Source organism: Silene latifolia, chromosome 3 (assembly GCF_048544455.1).
Source record: "Silene latifolia isolate original U9 population chromosome 3, ASM4854445v1, whole genome shotgun sequence".
NCBI lineage: Eukaryota > Viridiplantae > Streptophyta > Magnoliopsida > Caryophyllales > Caryophyllaceae > Silene > Silene latifolia.
Genome location: NC_133528.1, coordinates 153077570 through 153102098, shown reverse-complemented (window position 1 = coordinate 153102098; position 24529 = coordinate 153077570). Strand labels below are relative to the sequence as shown.

The 24529-nt window shown below is 34.0% G+C and overlaps 1 protein-coding gene and 1 long non-coding RNA gene across 2 annotated transcripts; both read left to right on the top strand.

Annotated features, from left to right (window-relative positions):
* Positions 1-6511: 6511 nt before the first annotated feature.
* Positions 6512-7183, top strand: LOC141649997 (kunitz trypsin inhibitor 1-like). Its single transcript, XM_074458659.1, has one exon. It carries the CDS (start codon positions 6512-6514, stop codon positions 7181-7183), a length of 672 nt encoding a protein of 223 aa, XP_074314760.1.
* A 5242-nt stretch (positions 7184-12425) lies between these two features.
* Positions 12426-15536, top strand: LOC141646495 (uncharacterized). Its single transcript, XR_012545573.1, has 2 exons — positions 12426-12743; positions 15183-15536. It is a non-coding gene; the product is annotated as an uncharacterized LOC141646495 (long non-coding RNA).
* Positions 15537-24529: the final 8993 nt, after the last annotated feature.

The window sequence follows — 24529 nt, the reverse complement described above, 5'->3', positions numbered from 1 at the left end:
ACTTAAATTTTTATTTATTTCTCTAATCAAAATACATTTAGGAGAAACATGAAAAATAAGTGAATTATTAATTTAAATTCTATAAATAATACAATAAAAAGTAAAAATTTATAAATGCCGTGCATATATTGCACGGGGTCTATATTAGAAATTCTATAAATATCGCGCATTCATTGCGCGGGATCTAAACTAGTTGCTAGTTAAATATTTAGGTAAGTTTTTGTGGAGAATCATCCTCTATATATTTACTAAAAAAAAATAGGTGATTTCTATTATTTTCTTGCCAAAATGCATATTCTCAAAAATGAAAACTATTGATAATTATATTCATTCACTAAATATAAAAACTAATAATGACAATTTAATTCAACTATTATATTTTCATTAAAATTAATCTTTTCATCATATTATACTATTCACTAAACTCTAAACTATAACATTTTACTTAAAATAAAATAAAATTAATATGAAACTATAAAATCCTAAATGTTGTAGTGATGATATTAATAGATGATAAGTTGACCCATACTCCTTATAAAAACAAAATTATAAATCGTTGTTATTAGTTTCCTGGCAAAAAAAAAATTGAAAAAAAAATAAAAATTGAAACTCGTTAGCTTTATGCTATAAAAATATTTTCATTAAAATATATTTCAACTCAATTCTCTTAATTAATTTTTCGTTCTAACTTTTATTTATTAAAGCGAAATACAACGATTAGAAATGTAAACAATTATAAGGTATCAATATTATATAAGTAATTTTATAAAAATATTAAACTTTAAGTACCGTGCATTAATTGCACGGGGTCTAAACTAATTTCTGAATATACCATTAAAAACTATTACACTTTACTAAGCTTTATTCTACAATTCTACTAGACTTAATTTCAGCTTATTTTAGTTCAATTCAGTTCAACTCTATTCAGTTTAGTTCATTTAGTTCAATTCAGTTCAACTATCTCTTCACAACTTTACTCTTACTTTAGTTCAGTTTAGTTTAGTTCAGCTCCATTCAGTTCAAATTCAACTCCTTTAAGATAATTGAAAATAAATTATAAAAGAATATTTAAATAAAATGTAAGGTAATTTTACGTGTAATCACCGAAAATAAAACTTATGATCAATTGATTACTGGTTTTACAAGTTAATTAAACCCTAATACGACGCTGTTTTGCCAACTTGGAACAGGCTATACATAAACTACTCTATATTTTAAACTTAGTTTATAATAAGGTATAATAATATTATGATATTCGACCGTCGTTCTTTGTCATTTTCCAAACACAGTATGTTTTGATTGCCTAGTCTAATCACTTGTTTCACTAATACACCTTTTCTTTTTAAAGTATTTTATAGTAACACAAATCTCATTTGCGGCGGATAATTTTCGTCACAAGTTTATGACCTCTCACAAACTGCAAGTGGGGAAGTAAATGGGAGAGGGGTTGTTAGAGGTCACAAGCAAGACTTACTGTTATAGTATAAGCATTTACAATTTACAATAAAAATAACATAAAAAAATGAGTGATAATATGTAAAGAGAGACTCCTTTTATTTTTATGTAAACAATAATTTTTTGCTAGCACAAACTCATGTTTAAAATGAGCATATTTGACTTAAATTTAAACCGGATTGAATAGAATAAATAAGTCCAATTTTTTTTTTCCAAGGATTGGCAAATTAAAGATACTATGTCCTATTTATCCAAATAAAGTGTTGTTTGTTTTCAAAAAAAATAAAATAAAGTATTGTTTGAGTATTTGGGCTCCGTTTGGCTAGGCTTTTTAATATTTTTTTTTCAAGAAGCTTTTTAATAGTTTATTTGACCAAAATAGCTTATTTGAGGAAATTTCAGTTACGTTATTGTTGCAAGTGTTGACACAGTAGATTATTTAATCAAGTAAACTACTTGAAATGTAATATTACTTAGGCTCTGTTTGACAAAACTAGCTGAAAAGCTAGCTGAAACCTGAAAAGTTAGCTGAAACCTGAAAAGCTAACTGAAACCTGAAAATGTATGTAACTGATAATGTACTTGAAAATTAGGAGCTAATAAGGTAGCTGATTATACAAATAAATGTTTGGTAAACTAGCTGAAAAAGGCTGTTGATTTTAGCAAAATGACATAGAATGACATAATATGTATTTAATATTATAAATTGAAGGGGCAAAATAGTAAAATAAAACAAAGCAGGTAGCTTATTTCTCAAATGCTACTCTAGGTAGCTTTTCATTTCAGCTAGCTTATTTAACAAATAAGCTACTTGCCAAACACGCACCAAACAAATAAGTTAGCTGAAATTTTGGTCAAATAAGCTACTTTAGTCAAACAAGGTATCTTATTTGTCTTGTCAAACATAGCCTAAGGCAAAACTATCTGAAAAGGTAGCTGAAACTTGAAAAGGTAGCTGAAAACTGAAAAGCTAACTGAAACCTAAAAAGGTAACTGATAAGGTAGCTGAAATTTATGAGCTGATAAGGTAACTGATTCTATGACAAACTAGCTGAAAAGGTAGCTGATTTTGGTAAAATGACGTAAAAGGATATGAAAATTATTTAATATTATAGAATAAAGGGGTAAAAAATGGAAAATAAGTCATTTCAGGTACCTGATTTCTCAAATGCTACCTGAGGTAGCATTTCATTTCAGGTACCTTATTTCACCAAATAAGCTACTTGCCAAACACTTGCAAAAAAATTAGGTAACTGAAATTTTGGTCAAATAAGTTACTTTGGTCAAATAAGCTACCTGAAGTGTCGTGCCAAACGGAGCTTAAGGGTATCATTTGAGAAATAAGGTGCCTCGAACTATTTTATCTTCTTTTTACCCCTTTAATATATAAAAATAAATAATTATCATATCTTTTTACGCCATTTCAACAAAATCAATTATTTTTTCAACTAGTTTGTCAAACATTTTTTTTATATATAATCGTTTATCTTATCAACTCCTAATTTCCAACTAGCATATCAGCTTTATTTTCAGGTTTTAGTTAGCATTTCAATTTTCAGCTATCTTTTCAACTAGTTTTACTAAATAGAGTCTTGATCTATTTTTAAGTTTTAAGTCGTATTTATCGGTTTTAAAAAAAGGTCAACTGTTATATAAGAGTTTATGCATTTGTTGCTTATGTATTTTTTTACATTTTATAATATGTGAGATGGATTCCTGGTAAACTAGCTAGTTGATAGTCATCATAGCCTTTGTACAATTTGTATTCCATTTAAATCAAAATTATTTAGATTTTGACGTGATCTGACCCGTAAACTCTACAATTATAAGGAAAAATAGCTATTGTAATTAATAAAACAATAGGTCTTGGTATAGACGGGTGGGGCGAACAGACGAGTAAAGACCTCTAATAAAATGGGTAGGGGAGACAAGGTGGGGCACTCCATATGTGCTTTCCACTTTATGGCAAATGGGTATTTTGTGAGGTAAAATGGTATTCGTCTATACGTATAGACGGATAGTGTCCGTCTATAATGAGAATTTATGTTAATAAAATGAGAAAATAGCCGTCAAAGTAGTACCACTCTGAGACACATTTAACATAAACTCAATGATTAGTCTCAAGTCTAGCATGAAATATTGAATACACTTGACAAATTTCATATGGTAAAATAAAACAACAATTAGTCTTGTTGAAGACGGGTAGGAGCAAGTAACGGATAATGTCACTCACAAAACGAATAGGGGGACAAGGTGGGGCACCCTCATGTGCTTCCCTCTCTCCTCTATTTGGGTCATTTGTGAGGGAAAATGGTATCCGTCACTCATAAGTGACGGATACATGTCGTCACAAATGAGATTTTGTGATAAAACAAATATTTGGAGATTGATCGAATAACCGGACAATCCCCTAAAAGCCTAAAATAAGTACAATAATTATTAAAAACTACTCCCTATATACAATGATGTAGCTAGAATTTAAAGTCTATGGGAGCGAAAAGTTTCAACGGGAATAAAAGAGTAACACTCTGCACGAAGGTAACCTTGAATTTTTTTTGGAAATTTCAACTAAAATTTTCAAATGCCAACGTTCCGCCATTGACTATATAAGATGACTACACATTATACAACGGTTTATTTATTAATTTAAGGATGTTTTTTTGGTTTTGAAATATTCAAAATTTGACCAATATATGGTGGATGGGACATGCACACAAGCAATAGAAAAAGATACGAGTAGTATGCATATATGTAGGCTGTTGTAGTCAATTTTAATTGCTATTACTGAGTACTAATATTAAGTACGCAGTTCTCATCTCTGACAGGCCGTCGCAAGTTTGCGACGGGTTAAATAATACACATGTGGAAGATAAGACAAACTCAGTACCTAAGAAATATGGAGTATCATTCTGTTTTATCTTATCTACTTATATAAGAAGTATTTGATCCGTTGTAAATTTGTGATGGATATGTCTATTATAATGAAGACTTGCTGTATTAAGTGGGTGTGTTATCAATTTCAAGCCGTTTTAATTACTAAGCTGTCTATCAAAATTTGCTTATTTCCTGAGTGATAGCGTCCTACGCGTACCATTGACTTTTTATTAGTTGACTTATTCATCATCATAATAAAGTTTTAATAATAATTCCAATTAAAGAGAGAGATATTGATAGAAGACCGTCTTATATACTAACTAACTGATATAGGTATTTTAGATAAAAACATTAAAGAAAATAATAATAAAACTGATATTAAACTCAATTTGAAATTCAATTGTTTTTGTATTAAAGGTGGAAAAAAGGAAAGTTCAGTATAATGTGGATGTAAATATAATATAATGAAAACTCAATAACATAACATATATGATATAATAAAAGCCTAATTACAGATATGGTATAATAAAAGCCCAATTATAACCAAATTTATTTAGGCCGGAAAATTTTAAAGAAGTCTTATTCTTTTAGTATAAACAGAGTTGGATGGGAAGGGATCGATCCACAGACAATGGAAATTTTGAATTTTATAGTGTAAATTTTTGATTTTTTTTTTTTTTTAGTTGATCATATTCCATAGTTAATTTGCCACCTCGAAGATTTTGGTCCACAATAACAAATTCTAACTCCGCCAGTACAAAATGGTTGGCAAAAGGCTTTTGCTTAACATGGACTGACGTCGAAAGTAGAACTCATACATACTTACGGAAGAGAAAGACGCCTAAACAAAGATGTGTAAATGTGTAGTGCAAATATGCAGTGCGGCCCATTATAAAAAAAAGCCCAAAACTATTAGGGCCAGTGCTGCAAGTACTACTCGTAATAATAAGTTATGGTTTGTTCAGTGACCTCAAGTAAGTTGATGCATATTCACTACTTATGAGAAATAGAAAAATTCTTGTATCATTCTGGAAAATCGTACTCTTTACACATAAGCCTTTATATATTTTATTTAGTGTATTGCCTTTAAATGTAAGGACCGTCCTTATGTTCCACCAGAGGACACAAGAATTTTTCTGAGGAATAAGCAAGCAAATTACGTTCTTATGTTCCACCAAGTTAACCAAGTTAAATGGGCCAGTCCGTGATGAGATAAACACAAATAATAATACTATTGGGCTACAATTTATATGATGAATAATTGAACCAACAACTCTCCTTTAGACTGTCCTATAATAAATCAGGGCGAAATTCTCCAAAACGGAGCTAAATCAACTAGCCAATTCGACTAGAGTCGACTATAATAATAGTACTTGCAACGTAATAAATATCAGTTCGATACGGCACAATAATTAAAGTCAAATACCTTCTAGATTTTCGGTGCAATTTGTAAATGATAGCAATAATATCCCTAGAACAACCCCTCAATATTGTATTAGAAAACCTGTTATACTAATTACTACCTCTTATCCTCAAACTCCGACTTTATTGTAAGTGTACAATATTGAGGAATCGGAGTTGCCTAAAATATAGCCTAAGAAGGAGCTCGATGGAGTTGCACTATATTTTGGTTAGCTCCAATCCCCCTTAAAGGGTACTCTTGTCATTTTTTTTTGAGATATTCTCGCTTATACCCATAACTTTTTTATTTTTTTACCTTATTGTTCATAACGTAACTCTTCATTCATATACTATAATATGTACAGAGTAATATTAATAGCGCGTTTTGATTTCCAATCAAAACACTCAATTTAATCCGCTCGATACAGTGTGTGTATGTATATGATAAATTGATAATGAGATGCACGATATTATATGGTGAGATGCACGATGTTTCTTTAGTGAACTCATATAAAAATAATGATGCCAAAAGTTTCATAGATGACAGATAATTTATTCTTAATTATATTCAAATTATTCATTATATCTTATTTTATTGTCATGCATCCTAGTGAAGGATTTTTTTTTAATGAATGTATCACATATCTATAATTGTATAAATAGGACGATGATCGATCTTTTCTTCCTCGCCAACACACACATACAATCACACCCACATGCTTCTGAAATCCCGCACATAATTTTACTAAATCCTGCACAATTTCACACACACATACGGGAAATGAATCACATTTCCAAGCTACTCGGTTTAACCATAATATCATCTCTCGTCTTCTTATTCAGTCCTCCCTCCAATGCAAGACCAATAATATTCAATATTAATATAAACCAGAACATCATTTTCAATGAAGATGGTCCTGAAGTGAGAGACACCGAGAGCAACCCTCTGAAACGAGACAATTCTTACCTAATCGTTCCTTCAAATACGATCAATGGCGGTCAACCTGCGAATTTCAGGGGAATAGGCCTCTTCTCCATTAACCAAACTTGCCCTTTTCATGTAGCTTTATCCCAAACTGCACTTCCTCTTAAGATCAAACCCCGTTATAAGAGTTCTACTATTTATAAAAACCTGTTTGTCAACTTCCAGTTTGATTACCCGGGCGGCCAAGACTGCCCTGAGCCGAAGTCATGGCAGTTGACTTTTGGTTCTTCGTCACCAATGTCAAATTCTCGTGGCTATGTCAAAACAGGACAGATCAATAATAGGGTTGGGTTTCGTATTGTTGAGGTTGAAAATCAGGATGGAGTTTACAAACTACAATGTTGTCATAATATATTCTCTTCTGATTGTGACGACATCAATGTCGTAACTCTTGAGCCCAACGTCATGGTTTTGGTCGTCAATGACAACGATGGAGTCCCTCTTCACGTTAAGTTTCAAAAGGTTTAGGGCTCGTTAATTTCAGTTCATTTGCATTCTGTATGTTGTGCTTTGTACTTTTCTTTGAATTCCTTGTATCTTTTTTAATTCACTCATGTTTGAAGTTTGAAAAACAATATGTGTCATCATGTTGTAGTGTGATTTCCTTTGGATGGACCAACTAAATAAAAATTTCCTATTGTTGTCAAAAAAAATTATATAAAGATTTCCTTGCTTTTTGCTGAATAGGCAAAACGGTTAACTGAACTAGTTATGTAAACTGAATCGATTTTGAATATCCTTTAATGTGAGTTACATATTAATCAAATGTACGAAATTCATTTGAATGGCAGGATTATTATTTAGTAAGGCCGATTTATACACTTATTATGTAAAATGAATGTATTAAGTAGGACAAGTAATAATAACTCGTTTAAATGAAATGTTCGTTATTTACAATTCGTTTTACAAAATTCTTGTTTTGCAAGGTCACTTTAAACAAAGTTTTTTTTTTTTTTTTTTGACAAGACTTTAAACAAAGTTGATTACTTGTAATGTTGAGTTATAAGTCACGGTACTTAAAAGAGGGAGGAGATCGATCAAGAACTATTCGTATATATTAAGGGTGAGATTATCTGCTACATCAGTTTTCCACTAACTTTTATTAACTAGTTTTAAACCCGTGCAGAAAATGCACGGGTCGTAATTAATAACATGCGTTATCAATTTATCATTGTATATAAGAGCACTTAAATGAGTATGATTATCCTTGACTTTGTTTATTGCCATCGCAAAACAAACAGCGAAGATAAAAGCAAAATATAAGTATATGTTTTTAAATGAATTTTAAATTCATGATCAATTAAATTGGTTAAAAGTATCTAGTGAATATAACATGATTTTAATACATTTAAACTGATATAAAGAACAAAGAAAAATCTTATATGGAGGGCAGACGGAAGTGAAAATAACTATATATTATCTCGAAATGTTAAAATAAATGTACATCTATAAATTATACTCCTATAATATTTAGATCAACAATCCTAATGTGCCTAAATTGTAATTGGGCCGACATTTTCAGTTCTTTAAATGCAAATATGACTAAAATATGAGTTCAAAACAATTATTCCCTCCGGCCAAATCATTTGTTATCTGTTTTTATTTTAAGTATATTATTCATTCGTTATCCACTCCCTCCGTACCAGACCAAAGGTAATACTTACTATAAACGGACGTACCACACCAAAGGTAACATTCCTTATTTGGCCCACAACATTACCAAGTTATCCTTATACCTATTTTATATTTACACAAAATGCCATTACATACCCCACCTATCAACCCACAATTACATACCTCACCTATTTTTCCCTATTTACCCTTACTTTTTCCACTTTTTCTTAAATACTCCACTTTTCCCTACGTTACCTTTGGTGTGGTACGGAGGGAGTATTTCCATATCAGGTAAATGACTTTTCACAAAATGAAAAATATGCCCCGTACACAAATTATAGAATAGTATGACATCATACTGTAAAGCGGTCTATTTTTATTAGAAAACTTTTTATTTAATGCTAATAAATAATTTGTATTTTTAGACAATAAAATCGTCTTATCGACAAAACCGCTTCACAAAAACTACCATATCCCATATTATTCACTACTATCGTACGCTCTATTATTCACTACTACGTACTCCGTAAGTCCGTATTACCTACTTATAAATTCTGATTTTGACATATAAACGAATAAACCTACCAAAACTTAAAAGCTAATTAAATTATACATAACCAAAAATATGTTTTAAGTAATTAACCATACCCAGCCACCTCCTCACTCATTTTAACCCCTCATCCCATTTCATGTGGCTCTCTACCCCTATCTTAAAGTTCCGCCGCACTCCTTATCAGTCACCTCTTATATTTTTAAGCTCATTTAAACCAATCTTTGTTCATCATCATCTTTCTCCTTTTGTGATCCTACCCATTCTCAAGTATCACCTTCACACTTTTCACCTCTTATTCCGATCTCTATCGGGTCTCCACCCTAACAGAAAAAATAAAGATAAATTTTCCTCTAATTTTCCGCCTATCGACAATTTATATCAATATACATATTCTTAATCTTTAATGCCTTTTAGATTCGAATTTAATAAATTTAATGTCAATATTGGAGTTAATTGAAGAGTATAAGTAGAAGAAATTCATGTAAGTATGATCCAAAAATTATACTCTGGGTTCTTTTATTCGCTTGGTCCATTTCAAAGTACATATTTTTTTTCGATTTTTAAAATTTTGTCAATATGTTTTTTCCAAGATTTTTTCAGATCTAATATGCTTCTTATTTGACTATTTCTTATTTATTATATTTTAGTATATTCATTAAAATGTTTTTTTATGTTTCTTTTAGAGAATTATTCGTAATATTTTTTTTTTTTGCTTTTTTTCTCCGAAAATCTCCACTTCTACATGAATTGTTACTCGTATTTTTTTCATTTTAAAAGATTTATCAATATTTTTTTTCGAAAACCTTCAAATCTACAGTTTTTAAAAGATTCAGTAGTATAATTATAATTATTTTGCTGATTTAATTTTTTTAAATAGGTCGATGTATTCCGAATGATTAGATTTATTTCCGAAAAACAATTATACACATAATATTTTTAGATACCTGGTATTTTTTTTATTAAGATATTATTTTTTAAGGAATTTATATTTATTTACTATACTCCGTACTTCTTTTTTAAACATCATTTTTTTTAACATGAAACTATTTTTTTTATGTAACAATTGACTTGTTGAAATTAAAAGTCAAGAAGATTATTTAAAGTGGGTTGGAGAGTGATAACTGGTTTACAATTATTATCACTAATTATTGAATTGAGTAATTAAGAACTAACAATTGAATAATCAGAATAGAGTAGAAATTTATTAGAGAGGAGTGAGGGTAATTAAATGAGAGGTAAAACATGGGGGGACCCATACAAAGTCAATTTTATGAATTTTATCGGCCAATCAGAAGCCTTCAAAGAACCTAGCTTTTATACTAAGTAGATTTTATATTGTTAAGACTTATCCCAGACTTACCTCAGACTCCATATATTATCAGTCAGATTCACCTCAGACCTTACTTTTCCATTTCACTTTTTTTTTTACAAACTTTAAAAAAAAATAAGAAAAAAAAATAACACATGTGGCCCATTCATTGGATACTTTTCTTTGGATGTGGGGTCAAGACTCACCCAAAATCTTAAGTTGAGTCTTGAATTTCCAAGACTCAACTTAGGACTTTGTTAAGATTTTGGTAGATTATTGGTAGTCTTGAGTAAGTCTTGTCTTAAGACTTACCAAAGTTTTGTCTCAAGACTACCAATAATCTTACCCTAAGATACTGGTAGACTATTGAGAAGTTCGTAAAGATCGAGAATTTAGCAATATTAGCATCCTTTATCCATAGAAGGGAGCTACTTTTTGCATTTGGGGCCTCTTCGTGTGGCGCACTTAGATTCAATTATGTTAGTATCTTGTACGTAAGAACATGGAAGCATGAAACTTGATAACATGCAAGTATGTCATACATGGACTATTTTGGTTAATGGGAATCTCTTGCAAATCTTTTTCTGTTAAAAAATGAGATGGCGAAATTGGGTGTTACCCAAACTCGGTAACACCGAAAGTATTTTGGTAAATAGATAGCCAAATTAGTTTCCCTCCTAAACATTTGAATTTCAATTTGAATATTCTTTTTATGGGCAATTAGGTAATTATACATCTATTAATTATTTAGAGATTAATCTATAATTAATGAATCCATTTTGTAACTTAAGAATATTTCGTAGACATTACCACTCTCCCCCACTACATACCGCGCAATTTGCGGGAGTTGATGAGTTCTATTGGGGTATGTTCTTGTAACTCGGTATTTAAAATATTCAATTTATCAATTTAAAATATGTTTTATTAAAATAAAAATGTATTTTATATATTTATTAACAAAGCGTCTTGCTTGTGACGGACACTATACGTTACAAGCTGAAGACGGCTAATGTCTCTCTCACAATAAGGCAAGTGGGAAAAAATGGAGCACCCCATAAATAATATCACTTGCATATTGTAAGAGAGAAACTATCCATCTTTAACTTGTGAAAGATAGTGCCCGTTTTCAACGAGAATTTGTAATTTATTAAGCAATTTTGTTCGTCGGATTATTATTAGTAGTGTAAAGTGTACTCCTATAGTCCTATTACACACTCATTTGGGATAATGTTTTTTACCCAAGGAATACATTCTAGAGGCTTAATGGGCCGGTCCTTTTCGGAGACAAGCTGGTTTGGAGTTTGGACTACATTTTGTGGTGAATATATTCCTAGTTTGACCCCGACATATTATTGTAACGGTATAATGGATCGGGTTCTTTTGTACTTAATTTCAACTCATTTTAAATTCAGCTATATTCAGTGTGTTTAGTTATGTATAGTTTAGTTTAACTTAAATGATAGGGTGTAATCCTAGGTAGCAAGGACGCTCCTCCTAATCGGCCTTCCTGTGTCGGACACCCGTGTCAGACACAGGGGCGAGTCCAGGATTTTAATTTCGGTGTAGCAAAATATATACTTTAAGGTAATGTTATTAGATATTGGCATAGAAGTCGTAGATATTGGTGTAGCAAATTACAAAATTCTAACCGAAATTTTCGTTTTCGGTGTAGCACCTGCTACACCATTAGCAAAGGTGGCCTCGCCCCTGGTCAGACACGACACTCGTCGGACACACGTCAAAACGTGTCGAACACTTGTAAAGCCGTGTCTAACTTTCATCTTTTATTTGGTCACGTGTCCATGCTATTTTGAGCCGTGTCCATGGTATTTGGACACCTTCAAACGGAATCAAGTTGAATTTAAGGTAAATGGCGTGAATTGTTACATGGTTGAATTTAAATGACGTATCCCGTGTCCTAAATTTCATGGGATGCCATGTCGCGTATTCGTATCCGTGTCCGTTTTGGTGCTGCCTAGGTGTAATCTTGGTACTACCCTTTTACATGCACTCATTATTTTCAGGGTCCTCACTTATTATTTATAAAAGGATGGCATTGAGATTGAATATCACCCGATAACGCCAATTCATGTTCTAACTCGTAATGTAGTTGAGCATTTGGGCTAGGGCTAGCCTGGTATGCTCAATAAGTCAATATAGAACGTGGAGTGAGAATCTATCCAGCTCAACTCATAGAGTTTTATATACTTCCTCTATTTGGAAAGATTCGCATTACTAGATCTAGTTTTCCTTGAACGTGCACACCACGTGACTTACACTCAGAAGATTCTCCCAGTTTACCTGGACTCCTTTCACACTTTCACTCATCAGTTCTCAATAAATACCCCTTCATTTTCATCCACTATATATCCTTCATCCTCCTCTTCACAATCCTCTACTTTTCTCCCTTCTTTCGCTTCGTTCAATTTACGCTTTCGTGAAACTCATCAATGGCGGAGTACCGAGTTTATGTTGGCAACCTTTCTTTCGCCGTCGACGTGGTGACTCTCTATGACGCATTTTCTCCATATGGCGAAATTACTAAATGCAAGGTTTCCTTCTTACTGTTCTCTTTGTGTTTAACTCTTTTTTTATTTTTATGATCTCCGTCTCATTGTGAGCGATATTTTAATCAAAGTTAAATAACAATGACCATCTAAGACGGAAGGTCCGTTTTTTCTTATTAAAAATGAATTTAAACTCTTGTATAGTCGTTATTCTCTCCATTTTGGTATTTTAATTAAAGATAAACAAATGACAAAGACGTAAAATAATATTAATTAGTTAGTTTTAACTCCATTTCTGATAGTAACATTTTGTAATGATGTTTGGAAACTGTAAATCTTCATTTTTCAAAAATGAATACAATCTCTCCATTAGGTTTCATAGAAACTGTCTCCCACTAACTTAGTGGGAGACATAATATAAAAAAATATAATTTAGTAGGTCCCTCACTTTATTATGTGAATACTAAGAGAACGTCTCTTTGGAGTTTTTGTGTAATCTATTACACTATTCCTTGCTTTGTCCGTCCTAATGTGAACGGTATTTCAATTAAAGGTAAACAAATAATTGAGACAAAAGTATTTTAATTAACTCATTAAGTCTATGTTTTATAATGACATTTTAATTGTTAAAAAATGGGTTTTTCCAAATGGTGACGCTGAACTTTTTCGAATAATACATGGTAACCCTACAAAATAGAAAAAGTTTTTGGAAATCCCGGAGTCCCTTAAATGTAATTAACGTTACCCTGAACTTTAATTCCGTCAAAATGGGCCGTTAAGTGTCATATGTGGCGAATGACATGACTAATTTTTGCTGATTTAGCTAATGACTAGGCTGTTTTACTAATACACATAGGAAATGAATAAATTAAAGAAAAAAAAAACAATCCACCACAATCACAGCCTCCGCTATAACCACTACCGTCGTCGCCACCCAACCCTTCACCAACCTTCGTCGAACTATCGTCGGCGCCTCCCCACCCTTCACCGCCCGCAGTTGCCCGTCGAAACACCAATCACGCCGCCGCCCGTCGAAACCCGACACCCTTAATCTTCTCCCTCACCTTTGTAAGCTCATCTCACTCCCCTAAAAACACTAGATCTGGGTTTTATGGAGAGGGGAAGGGGTTTTTAAGGTGGGACTGTGGGCCTGTGGGGTTCGGTGCGGATGGTGGTGCTTTTGGCATTGGGAGCCTCAATTTGTTGATGCTCGTTGATGAATTCTGGGCTGCTTTTGGTGTCGCCATAGTGGAGGTCGACGAGAGGGGGGTGTTGGCGTGGTGGTCTGAGGTGGTAGCCACGATGGTGGTGCGAGGTGGTGTAGAAGATGGTTTAACTTGTGTTGTTTTTGTTTGTTTTTCATCTTACATTATTCCGTCTCGCAATCCTGCCTTGCAATCTCGTCTCGCCTACATATTAAATTAATAAAATAATAATGATACTTATAATATATTAAAAACCCGACTACTTATTAAATCTAACTAATACGACTAACTAATTAATCCCGCCTTGCAATCCATGTCACACGCTACATCAAGACCAAATAGCCACATCACACGCCACATCAACAATTAATGGTGCAAATTGACGGAATTTTAGTTAAGGGTTACGGTGATTAGGGCTGAGCAAAAAAAACCGAACCGCATTTTTAAACCGAAACCGGACCGAAAACCGAATAATGGAGACCGAAAAATTCGGGTTTTTTCCGGTGCGGGGACCGAACCGAATTTTTAAGCATAAATGAGGTGCGGGTGCGGGTCTAAATAAAACCAAACCGGAGACCGCTTTTAAAACCGGATTGAATTTTTCTCAAAAACATAATTTCATCTATGAATTAAACACAACCAAGCCAAGACTTAGGCTCAAAACATCAAAACCCTATTTCTTTATGAAGTAATTTTAGATGTCTGTGACTCTTTAATTGTAGTTTTGAACATCATTTACATGTCTAAGACTCTTTAAACTTTAATATGTATGACTTTTTTATGAAATAATTTTAACATTTGACAACCAAGGTCTTCAAAAGTCAAATTGGCAGCATGTTTATTGTGCCATTCAAGAGCATTCAACCAAAAACCGGGTTCGAAAACCGGTGCGGGTAACCGGTTTTCAAATCCGGTTTGAAAATTTCAGAAAAACTGGTTACCCGGATTAAAAGAGGTGCGGGTGAGGTTTAAGAAATTTAAGGTTTTTTAAAACCGGGGACCGAACCGGTTTGCAAAACCGGGTCGGGTACCCGGTTTTGCTCAACCCTAACGGTGATACATAATAATGCACTTTAGGGTTACCATTTTTGTTTTCTGATTTGCAGGGTTACCACGTGGGATCTGAAAAAAGTTCAGAGTCACCATGTAGAATAACCCATGAATTTAATATCTTGCATTAGTTGTTAATTGTTAAACAGAAGTATTAATTAATTTCTACGGAGTACTTGGTAGTTGATTAAAGTCGTGTTATCTTATAATGTTGTGTTTATTGTTTTAGATTCCTACTGATGAGAATTATATGCCAAGAGGATACGGATTAGTGACATACGCGACCGAGCACTCGATGATACGTGCGATCTATGAAATGGACTCTACAACTTTCTACGGACGTGTACTCATAGTCCACCGAGATGGGCCACGTTAATGGCAACTGAAGGAATTAAATGAACGGGTCGGGTTAGGATATGGGCTTGGATCCTCAGGTCGGGTTTTAACTATGTTACTGCGTGCTTTCGGTTACTTTCTTACTGTACTCTAGTTACTGTGTTTGTATTACCGTACGTGTTTCTGTTGTGTTGTTTGGTATTGAAAAAATGAGGTGAAAACCGTGAAATAAAGGTAATTTCTGTTACGTTGCACTTTAATTTAATTTCACCGTTGATGACGGCGACATGTCTTGCATTAAATGGAGTAGCTATACATAGAGTTACCAGACGCGGCGATCGACAATGGATCCTAATCCTCATTAGTTTACCGAGAAGAAGGTAAAATCATTGAATTGTTTACGTATAAATGGCAGTATGCCACATGACGCCTAAGTAATTAGAATCTCAAAACTAACCGTGGAAGGTGATGTTTATGTGTTTTTCGCACTTAACATATATCGAGTTAATCAATCTAATTTTCTTACATTATAAAAAAACGAGTAATGGATTATATTGTTTACAATTGAATCGTTTACATGTGAGTATATGAGTGTTATACGACAATAAGTAATAAAATATACTTTGTATTATTTACAACTGAATCGAGCACATGTGAATATATGGAAGGACTCGTCACCTTTGTCGAAAGAATATATAAAATTGAAAGTAGTTTATGTGTGATTTTTGTTTTTTTACAATGTTTAATTATCACTTAATCAAAGAAATGAAGATCTAATTTTACATCTTTTATAATACTAGAAATTTCCCAAAAAATTTGTCAAGTATTACGAATTGAATTGATAACACATAAATTATCACCTTTTATAATTAACTTTGAAATTTCTAAATATTTAGCTACTAAAATGTCTTCTTTTAAAAGCGAGAGATGTTGGCAAGCTATGGTATTTATTATATATACCAATTGGATTTTTTTTCCAAAACGGGCATTTTTCACAAATTAATGGTCAAAATGGGTCAACTTTCAAATTTATTACCCAAAATGGGTCCACGTCATCCCGAAACTAGGCTCAGATCCAAGTCGCCAAGTCGGTCAGCGACTATACCCAAAGTTTCACTTAATAGACAATCAAACTTGATGTTTGTCTTTAGAGCAAGTCGCCACCCGAACTGGCGATCAAGACTGAAATCGCCAAGCGCCTAGGCGACTTGGCGAGGAATTATATTGCCAAAGCTTTGCAAAATTTGATCCAGGTCTCAAAACGGCAGGTGGGCTGGCGACCTTTGCAAAAAAAAAAAAATTTTGATTAAGAATGCGTTGAAGTGGGAAAGAGGAAGGTGATTTCTGGATTATTTAACGAAACAAGTCGCCAAGCGGGCTGGTGATTTGCCTCCTAAACCTAGGTTCGATAAATCTAATCCTACGTGGACCCATTTCCGGTAATAAATTTGAAAGTCGACCCATTTTGATAATTAATTTGGGGAAAATGCTTATTTTGGAAAAAAAAAATCTATCAATTGACTAATACGGAGTAATTAATTGGACCAGTCCCGACAGAGATAAGCACCCAATTTGATAAAGCTAATATGATGATGTCTTAAGACAAATTAATCTTATTGTTTATTTAATCGAGTACCTCTTAAGTTTTAATCATGTAATGTGACACCCTCATTCATTGCGGAAAAGTAAACACATAATTCTAGATAAAAACTGCATGGATATGTTTGTAATAGGTTCATTTGGGTAAAAACCTGTAATTTTTAAAACCGAAAACGAAACCTGAACCTGTTATAAAAATATCCAAATGGGAAGGTGTCAAACATGCAAGGTCTAAAATAAATCTCATACATAAAACATCGCTAAAGTCGCGAAACAAAGTTATACAACCCAAATATGAAAAAGGGAGACATATGTCCCTAAAAAGTATATGACATAAAAAGTGTTTAAGGGTCACAATAAAATAAAGCCAATCTAGGTCCCAAGGTTACTTTGCTCGCTAGCTCGTCCATGTACCCCATATATGCATCACCTACACACACAATCGCATTTTATACAAATACGAAAGCCACAGTCAGTGGGGAGTAACTCCGAGTTCTCCCAGCCACGAAATGTCATAATTAATATAACATGTAAACATAAGAATATGAATAACACATAGCCTTAGCATATAGATGCTAAACAATCGTGCTTATCATGTGAACAACAATATAACAACACATAGTCCTAGCATGTGAATACTAGACCGACTCATACTACACTATCATGTGAATCACATAACATCCGGGAATCCAAACTCAATCAACCATAGCCGGCTTGCATCTCACCTTCTATGATTCATAGAATCATCAAACAAGAAAGGACAATATATCTAGAGACAGGCATAAGTTCCTAGTACAGTCAATAGTCACTCTGTAACTCGAGTCTATACCACGAGGTAAGGTAAACATCTTAGTCCTAAACCTACGCAGACCTAGCGACATGCGGAAAGTACCGCATCCAAGACCCATGATCACACACATGAGTACCCCGAAGGAGTCCACCAAATGGTTGGCTAGTACTTAAGCTGACCACATACTTCTAAGAGTACGTCAGGAGGTCATATCCTAACTTGGATATAAGCCCACCAAGCTAAGACACAAAGGCTATTAAGCTGTGAACATACACTCGTCAAAGACTATAAGGGCCTATCTATGACGAATGCCGAAATACTCACCTAGGACCTAGTCCCAGCTTGAATACTTTAGCCCACACCACACAAGACAAGTAGGACACCCAATTAACTATAAGAGGGGCAAAGAGTCCAAACTTACACACACACACAAATGATCATACACACCCTAGCATATGAAAGACTACGCAAGAGTATATTCAGCTGACAATCCAACAATATCTTCAATATCAATAATAATTCAAATTCCAGCTAACCAGCAGTACCATAATCCATGAGAACAAGCTAAAATGACAGAGAGGCAACAAGACTCAAGCATAAGGCATCCAAAGCATCCAACAACCAACATGTGAAATGATAATTACAAATATCAAGGCATAACATAAAACATCCAATAACAACCAATCTCACCTCAAAGACAAACTCTCGACCCGAGTCCCGCGACGGGTCATCGATCAAATCGAGGATGACCGGTTTAAACCTAGTTTGACCAAACTCGTTCGGTCAATCTGGCCCAGCTCAGAGTCTTGGCCTACTTTGGCCCAAATCACAAAATTCATCACAATATCATTCTCATACCATTTCCAATTTTTATCATGTGAAAAACTATTAACATAAGGAAATATATTCCAACTTACAAAATAACTAATTTCACAAAATTCTCGCATAATAAAATAGCATAAATAAACGTCTCACACAAGGGTAAACTTTTCTATAAATTTTTAATCGATAAAACGATGCCATTTACTCATACGGACTCCGAATTGAGTGATTCAAGTGGCTAAACCACCTAATTTTTCGATGCCGTTCAATATGTCATATTTTTGGAAGCATTGGAAACCGTCTCAGTCCGGTACTGACGCGTTCCAGCCAAAACACGGACTTGTCACAACCCATAATTCCTCATCCAAATTTGTTCCAAACAATAATATACAAATGGGTAACATAAATTAAACATAAGCATACCCATCTTACTCCATTCATTCATTTATCTACAAGATCGTCTCAAACAACAACAAACAACAACAAACAACAAATACAACTACTAATGTGACATTAAATCGTCGAGTAACTCGGAATAGTTACCTTAAGCTAGAAAAAGAGAACAATAACACTTGGGAAAGAGTCCTAGAAACCGAAATCACTCATCATCTTCTACAATATATAAGTCACCTAAATCATCTTCAAATTTTTCACCTATAAGAACAACAAAAACACAATTATTAAGCTTTAAATTTGAAACCCTAAAAGATGAGTCTTAAAACAAAATTGGGGGAAATGAAAATAAAGCTTACTAGTAAATGAGGATTGAAGAGAGGATTCCAAATATATAATTTTTATGAGATTTTGTGGAGAAATGAAGGATTTATGGTGGATTTAGGGATTGTAAGGAGGATTTTTTAGATGAATTTGATGTTTGATGAAAGGAAGAGAGAGAATGAGAATTGAGGAAATGAAAGATGAAGAGGAGACCCATGGAGGATGGAGGGTGCATGGTTTGGGGTAGGGTGTTTGGGTGAGTTTCAATTGTTTACGTTTTGGTTCGTTTCGACGGAAATTAGAAATATTCGTCGAACGCGATTTCCGAGAAAATTAAAGTTCTTAAACACGATTTTACCAAAAGATAAAGTACTCATATGCCCAATACCCAAACTCGTTTACCCAACGACCGTAAGAAATGGGAAAATCCCAATTTTACGACTTTTATCCGAATCTATTTTATCAAAGGAAAAAGTTTAAATATAGTTTAAATCACTTTTAAACATTTCTAAACTATCAAAAATAATTACATTTCTTCAAAATAAAATAAGATTATATTTTATCAAATAAATTTTATTTCAAATAAATTAATATAAAATTAAAATAGATTAAAATATTACTTTTAAAATATAATAAAGGTCTTCAAAATTACGGGGTGTTACAATCATCCCTCCTTTTAAGAAGTTTCGTCCTCGAAACTTGCAAGTAGAAAACGAAAATATAATAAGGACGAACTCAATTTTCCAAGGGCGAAAATCAAAACATTCAAAACAAATTGCAATTCAAAAGATGATCTTTCAAAAGGGCTTAAGAAAACTTTCAAAAGCACGATGTCCATATCAAGGGAATGAGAGAACTCTTGATGCATGCAAGCGCGCTATCATTCCGAATCAAGTACAAATCAAAATACGAAATCATTCCCCGATAAGTGAAGAATTAGCTATCAGACGTCTCCAATAACGAATCCTGACAACGAATCAACGTCAAAACAAAATGAAAACGAAAGGTCAAATGCAATTGTTATAGAAAAATGTTAAAATCATTTTTCAAACTTTACCAGAAGTCAAGTTTTCCAAATATAATACAAATTTTAACAATGAATCGAAAAGTTAACTCACATTGGTCCGAAATTACACAAAACGAGAAATAGCTTAGGTATCAAATCGAACACCAAGGTTGAAAGAGAGTGAGAAATCATTTTCAAATGTTATAGAAAGAGGTAAATTTGTAGATTTAACTCCAAATTTAAAATAATGAACCAAAAGTTTACTCAAACTAGATAGAATCTATGCAAGATGGAAAACAACTCGGGAACGAGAAGTGCAAGTCGCGATAGGGAACTCACACCCAACAGACAAGAAGGAATTGAACTCTTAAAGGTGGAATTTTGGGATGAAGTCAATAAATATGTCAACGAACAAGAAGCTTTACTCAAAAGGTCAAATGAGTTCCAAAAAGGCGAACTCAACGGAACAAGCCAGAATAGCAAGAATGACAATTGTCGGAGATCGGAATTAGGAAGATCGGTACATCAAGAAAGGTTACTCACTCAATTTTCCAGGCAGAGAGTCATCCTACTAGGTCCTCCGAACATCAACAGAGCAACAACCAGAGGCCACACTAATCCAAAGAGCCATCTGAAACACTCATCGACAAGTCTACTTATAAGCTAATCCTTGCGACAATCCTATCCTCTACAATTATAACTTAACAATTTCCCAATCAAAATGTTTCCACCAATATCCTCCACCGAACAAAATCAAAATCCAAAGTCGAAACTAGTAACAATATTATACCCTTACCAAGATTCAATATTTCCAAACGCATTCATGCTTGAAACCAACCCACAAGCAACAAGTTGCACTATCCAATCCATAATTAGCACTAACTATAAGATAAATGGAATCATCACACAAATCATCTGATCGGTTTACTCAAGATTCATTATCCTACTTCCCAACAATATTCCAATTCCAATAGAAAGATTCCTCAAAGGATTAAATATAAGGTCCAAACTTACAATAACACTCCACAAACTTAGCTATCAATCCCCAATACCGTAAAGTAAGGCTTAAATGACAAACGAACAATCCCCAAACGAACAATGCCCAAAACAAATCCAAAATAACCATAGAAATACTCCACCAAGGTAAACTAATCCCATTAGTCTCATCATCAAATCGAAACCAAAGTGAGTCTTATACCACCAAATCACGTGAACCTCAAATCGCAAGGAGACTACAACATTGCCATCATAAGAATTCCATCAAAAATCTAACTCTCATATCACATGGTCAAATACAGACACAAACTTCTACACCAATTCCCGACAAAAATCAAAATACAAAAATCCTCAAATCACATCCCACTAACTCTGTAAACATGGTCAACAAGGTACCAACTATACTAAGGAGATAAGGAGTGATAACGGAATAGAGAAACGGTAAAATATTTTCGAAGGGTGCATAAGCATGACAAGTTAGGAAACTAAGGAGTCGGACCGTAAAGATAACGGTTGACAGAAATAAGAGGTACTCGAGTTAAGAAGATATCTCGGGGAAGAAGAAGATACATAAACTTCGGCATAAAAACAGGGTTCAACGAACGCTAAAGAGAAGGAGAGGAGAACAGAAGCGGCATAATGAAAGGGTTACCGCTTAACCAAACACTCCTCAAAACTTATGATCGCTATGATAAGTTTACATCACTAAGGTGCTCAACAAAGCCTCAAAAGTCTACCAAATCATAGGACTAACAAGGACTCCACAATGGTAGGTATTCCTCAACTCAATTGGTTCCAAGAGCCAAAATCAATTCACCACACAAATTCATTTGTTACCATCCAAGTCCCAAAGTATCTCCTTTACAATTCTCGTCATCGAACTTCACTTGCTATGTCATCCCCAAGTACCATGGCTTGTTTACACTATCATCTCACCACTTCGTACTTCTAGTCTCCGATACCATAAATTAGAATCGCATCTTTGAACTCACGAACTACATCGAACAACTTTCCACCAAAATTCCCAAATTCAGATATGATTAATAAGGTCAACCACGTGTTCTCAAATTACAAAAGGTCAACAAGGGCTACTCTATACTAGTTTTGGTCAACTCAAAAGGTTTAACAAACTAACTAATTCCAAAGTACGATACCAATCCATTAAACAACGTCAATGTCCTATTGTATTCCTTTCAAGGCCTACAAAGATTGGGGCTAACTATCATTCCTTTAATTCTCCACAAGAAACATCGAGACTCTCAAATGAAGTAGCTTAGGTTCATTCCAACTTATGTGCTAAGGTAGTACCCATGCTCAATCACCTATAACAAACAAGCTCTCAATAGACATAAATCCCAAGGTGTTTCTCAACTCACTAGGCTCTGACATCAAGCACAACTAACAAGACTAACCAAAGGATGAATCGGGAAAAAGAATAGGACAGTAGTTACCAAGGCGAGAGAAGAGGAATTAAAAAGACGAATAAACAACGAGATTGAAAGATTAAGGTAAGGTACACTGAACACGAAAAGAAATATCGAGAAAGTGGAAGCATTCTTCATTTGGCATAACCAATCTTCAACATTCGGCAACGGCCACTCAATCTTGGTCACCAACGAGTAAGATCACGGTCATAGCTTCAACGACACGAAAATTAATAACTAACAATTAACAAACCTAGCTTGTAAGATTGCATTATCTACGTTTCTTGGAGGGGCCATCTTGCAAAAAAAGAACATTGGTTAGCACCTAACAAATAGCAATCACAAAGAGGCTACAACATAAGGTCCTAAGTCTACCCATCCTACCCATCTCTCAAGTTTATTATTTTAAGGTCAAGTTATTTATATTGGGGGTGCACAAACGTGCGTCGGGAGCAAAAATACTCTAATACCAACTGTGACACCCTCATTCATTGCGGAAAAGTAAACACATAATTCTAGATAAAAACTGCATGGATATGTTTGTAATAGGTTCATTTGGGTAAAAACCTGTAATTTTTAAAACCGAAAACGAAACCTGAACCTGTTATAAAAATATCCAAATGGGAAGGTGTCAAACATGCAAGGTCTAAAATATATCTCATACATAAAATATCGCTAAAGTCGCGAAATAAAGTTATACAACCCAAATTTGAAAAAGGGAGACATATGTCCCTAAAAAGTATATGACATAAAAAGTGTTTAAGGGTCACAATAAAATAAAGCCAATCTAGGTCCCAAGGTTACTTTGCTCGCTAGCTCGTCCATGTACCCCATATATACATCACCTACCTGTCAATCGCATTTTATACAAATACGAAAGCCACAGTCAGTGGGGAGTAACTCCGAGTTCTCCCAGCCACGAAATGTCATAATTAATATAACATGTAAACATAAGAATATGAATAACACATAGCCTTAGCATATAGATGCTAAACAATCGTGCTTATCATGTGAACAGCAATATAACAACACATAGTCCTAGCATGTGAATACTAGACCGACTCATACTACACTATCATGTGAATCACATAACATCCGGGAAACCAAACACTATCAACCATAGCCGGCTTGCATCTCACCTTCTATGATTCATAGAATCATCAAACAAGAAAGGACAATATATCTAGAGACAGGCATAAGTTCCTAGTACAGACAATAGTCACTCTGTAACTCGAGTCTATACCACGAGGTAAGGTAAACACCCTAGTTTTAAACCTGCGCAGACCTAGCGACATGCGGAAAGTACCGCATCCAAGACTCATGATCACACACATGAGTACCCCTAAGGAGTCCACCAAAGGGTTGGCTAGTACTTAAGCTGACCACATACTTCTAAGAGTACGTCAGGAGGTCATACCCTAACTTGGATATAAGTCCACCAAGCTAAGACACAAAGGCTATTAAGCTGTGAACATACACTCGTCAAAGACTATAAGGGCCTATCTATGACGAAGGCCGAAATACTCACCTAGGACCTAGTCCCATCTTGAATACTTTAGCCCACACCACACAAGACAAGTAGGACACCCAATTAACTATAAGAGGGGCAAAGAGTCCAAACTTGCACACACACACAAATGATCATACACACCCTATCATATGAAAGACTACGCAAGAGCATATTCAGCTGACAATCCAACAATATCTCCAATATCAATAATAATCCAAATTCCAGCTAACCAACAGTACCATAATCCATGAGAACAAGCTAAAATGACAGAGAGGCAACAAGACTCAAGTATAAGGCATCCAAAGCATCCAACAACCAACATGTGAAATGATAATTACAAATATCAAGGCATAACATAAAACATCCAATAACAACC

What these genes read in the sequence shown, in the direction of transcription:
- LOC141649997 (XM_074458659.1), top strand. Translation starts at nt 6,512, where the DNA reads ATGAATCACATTTCCAAGCTACTCGGTTTAACCATAATATCATCTCTC.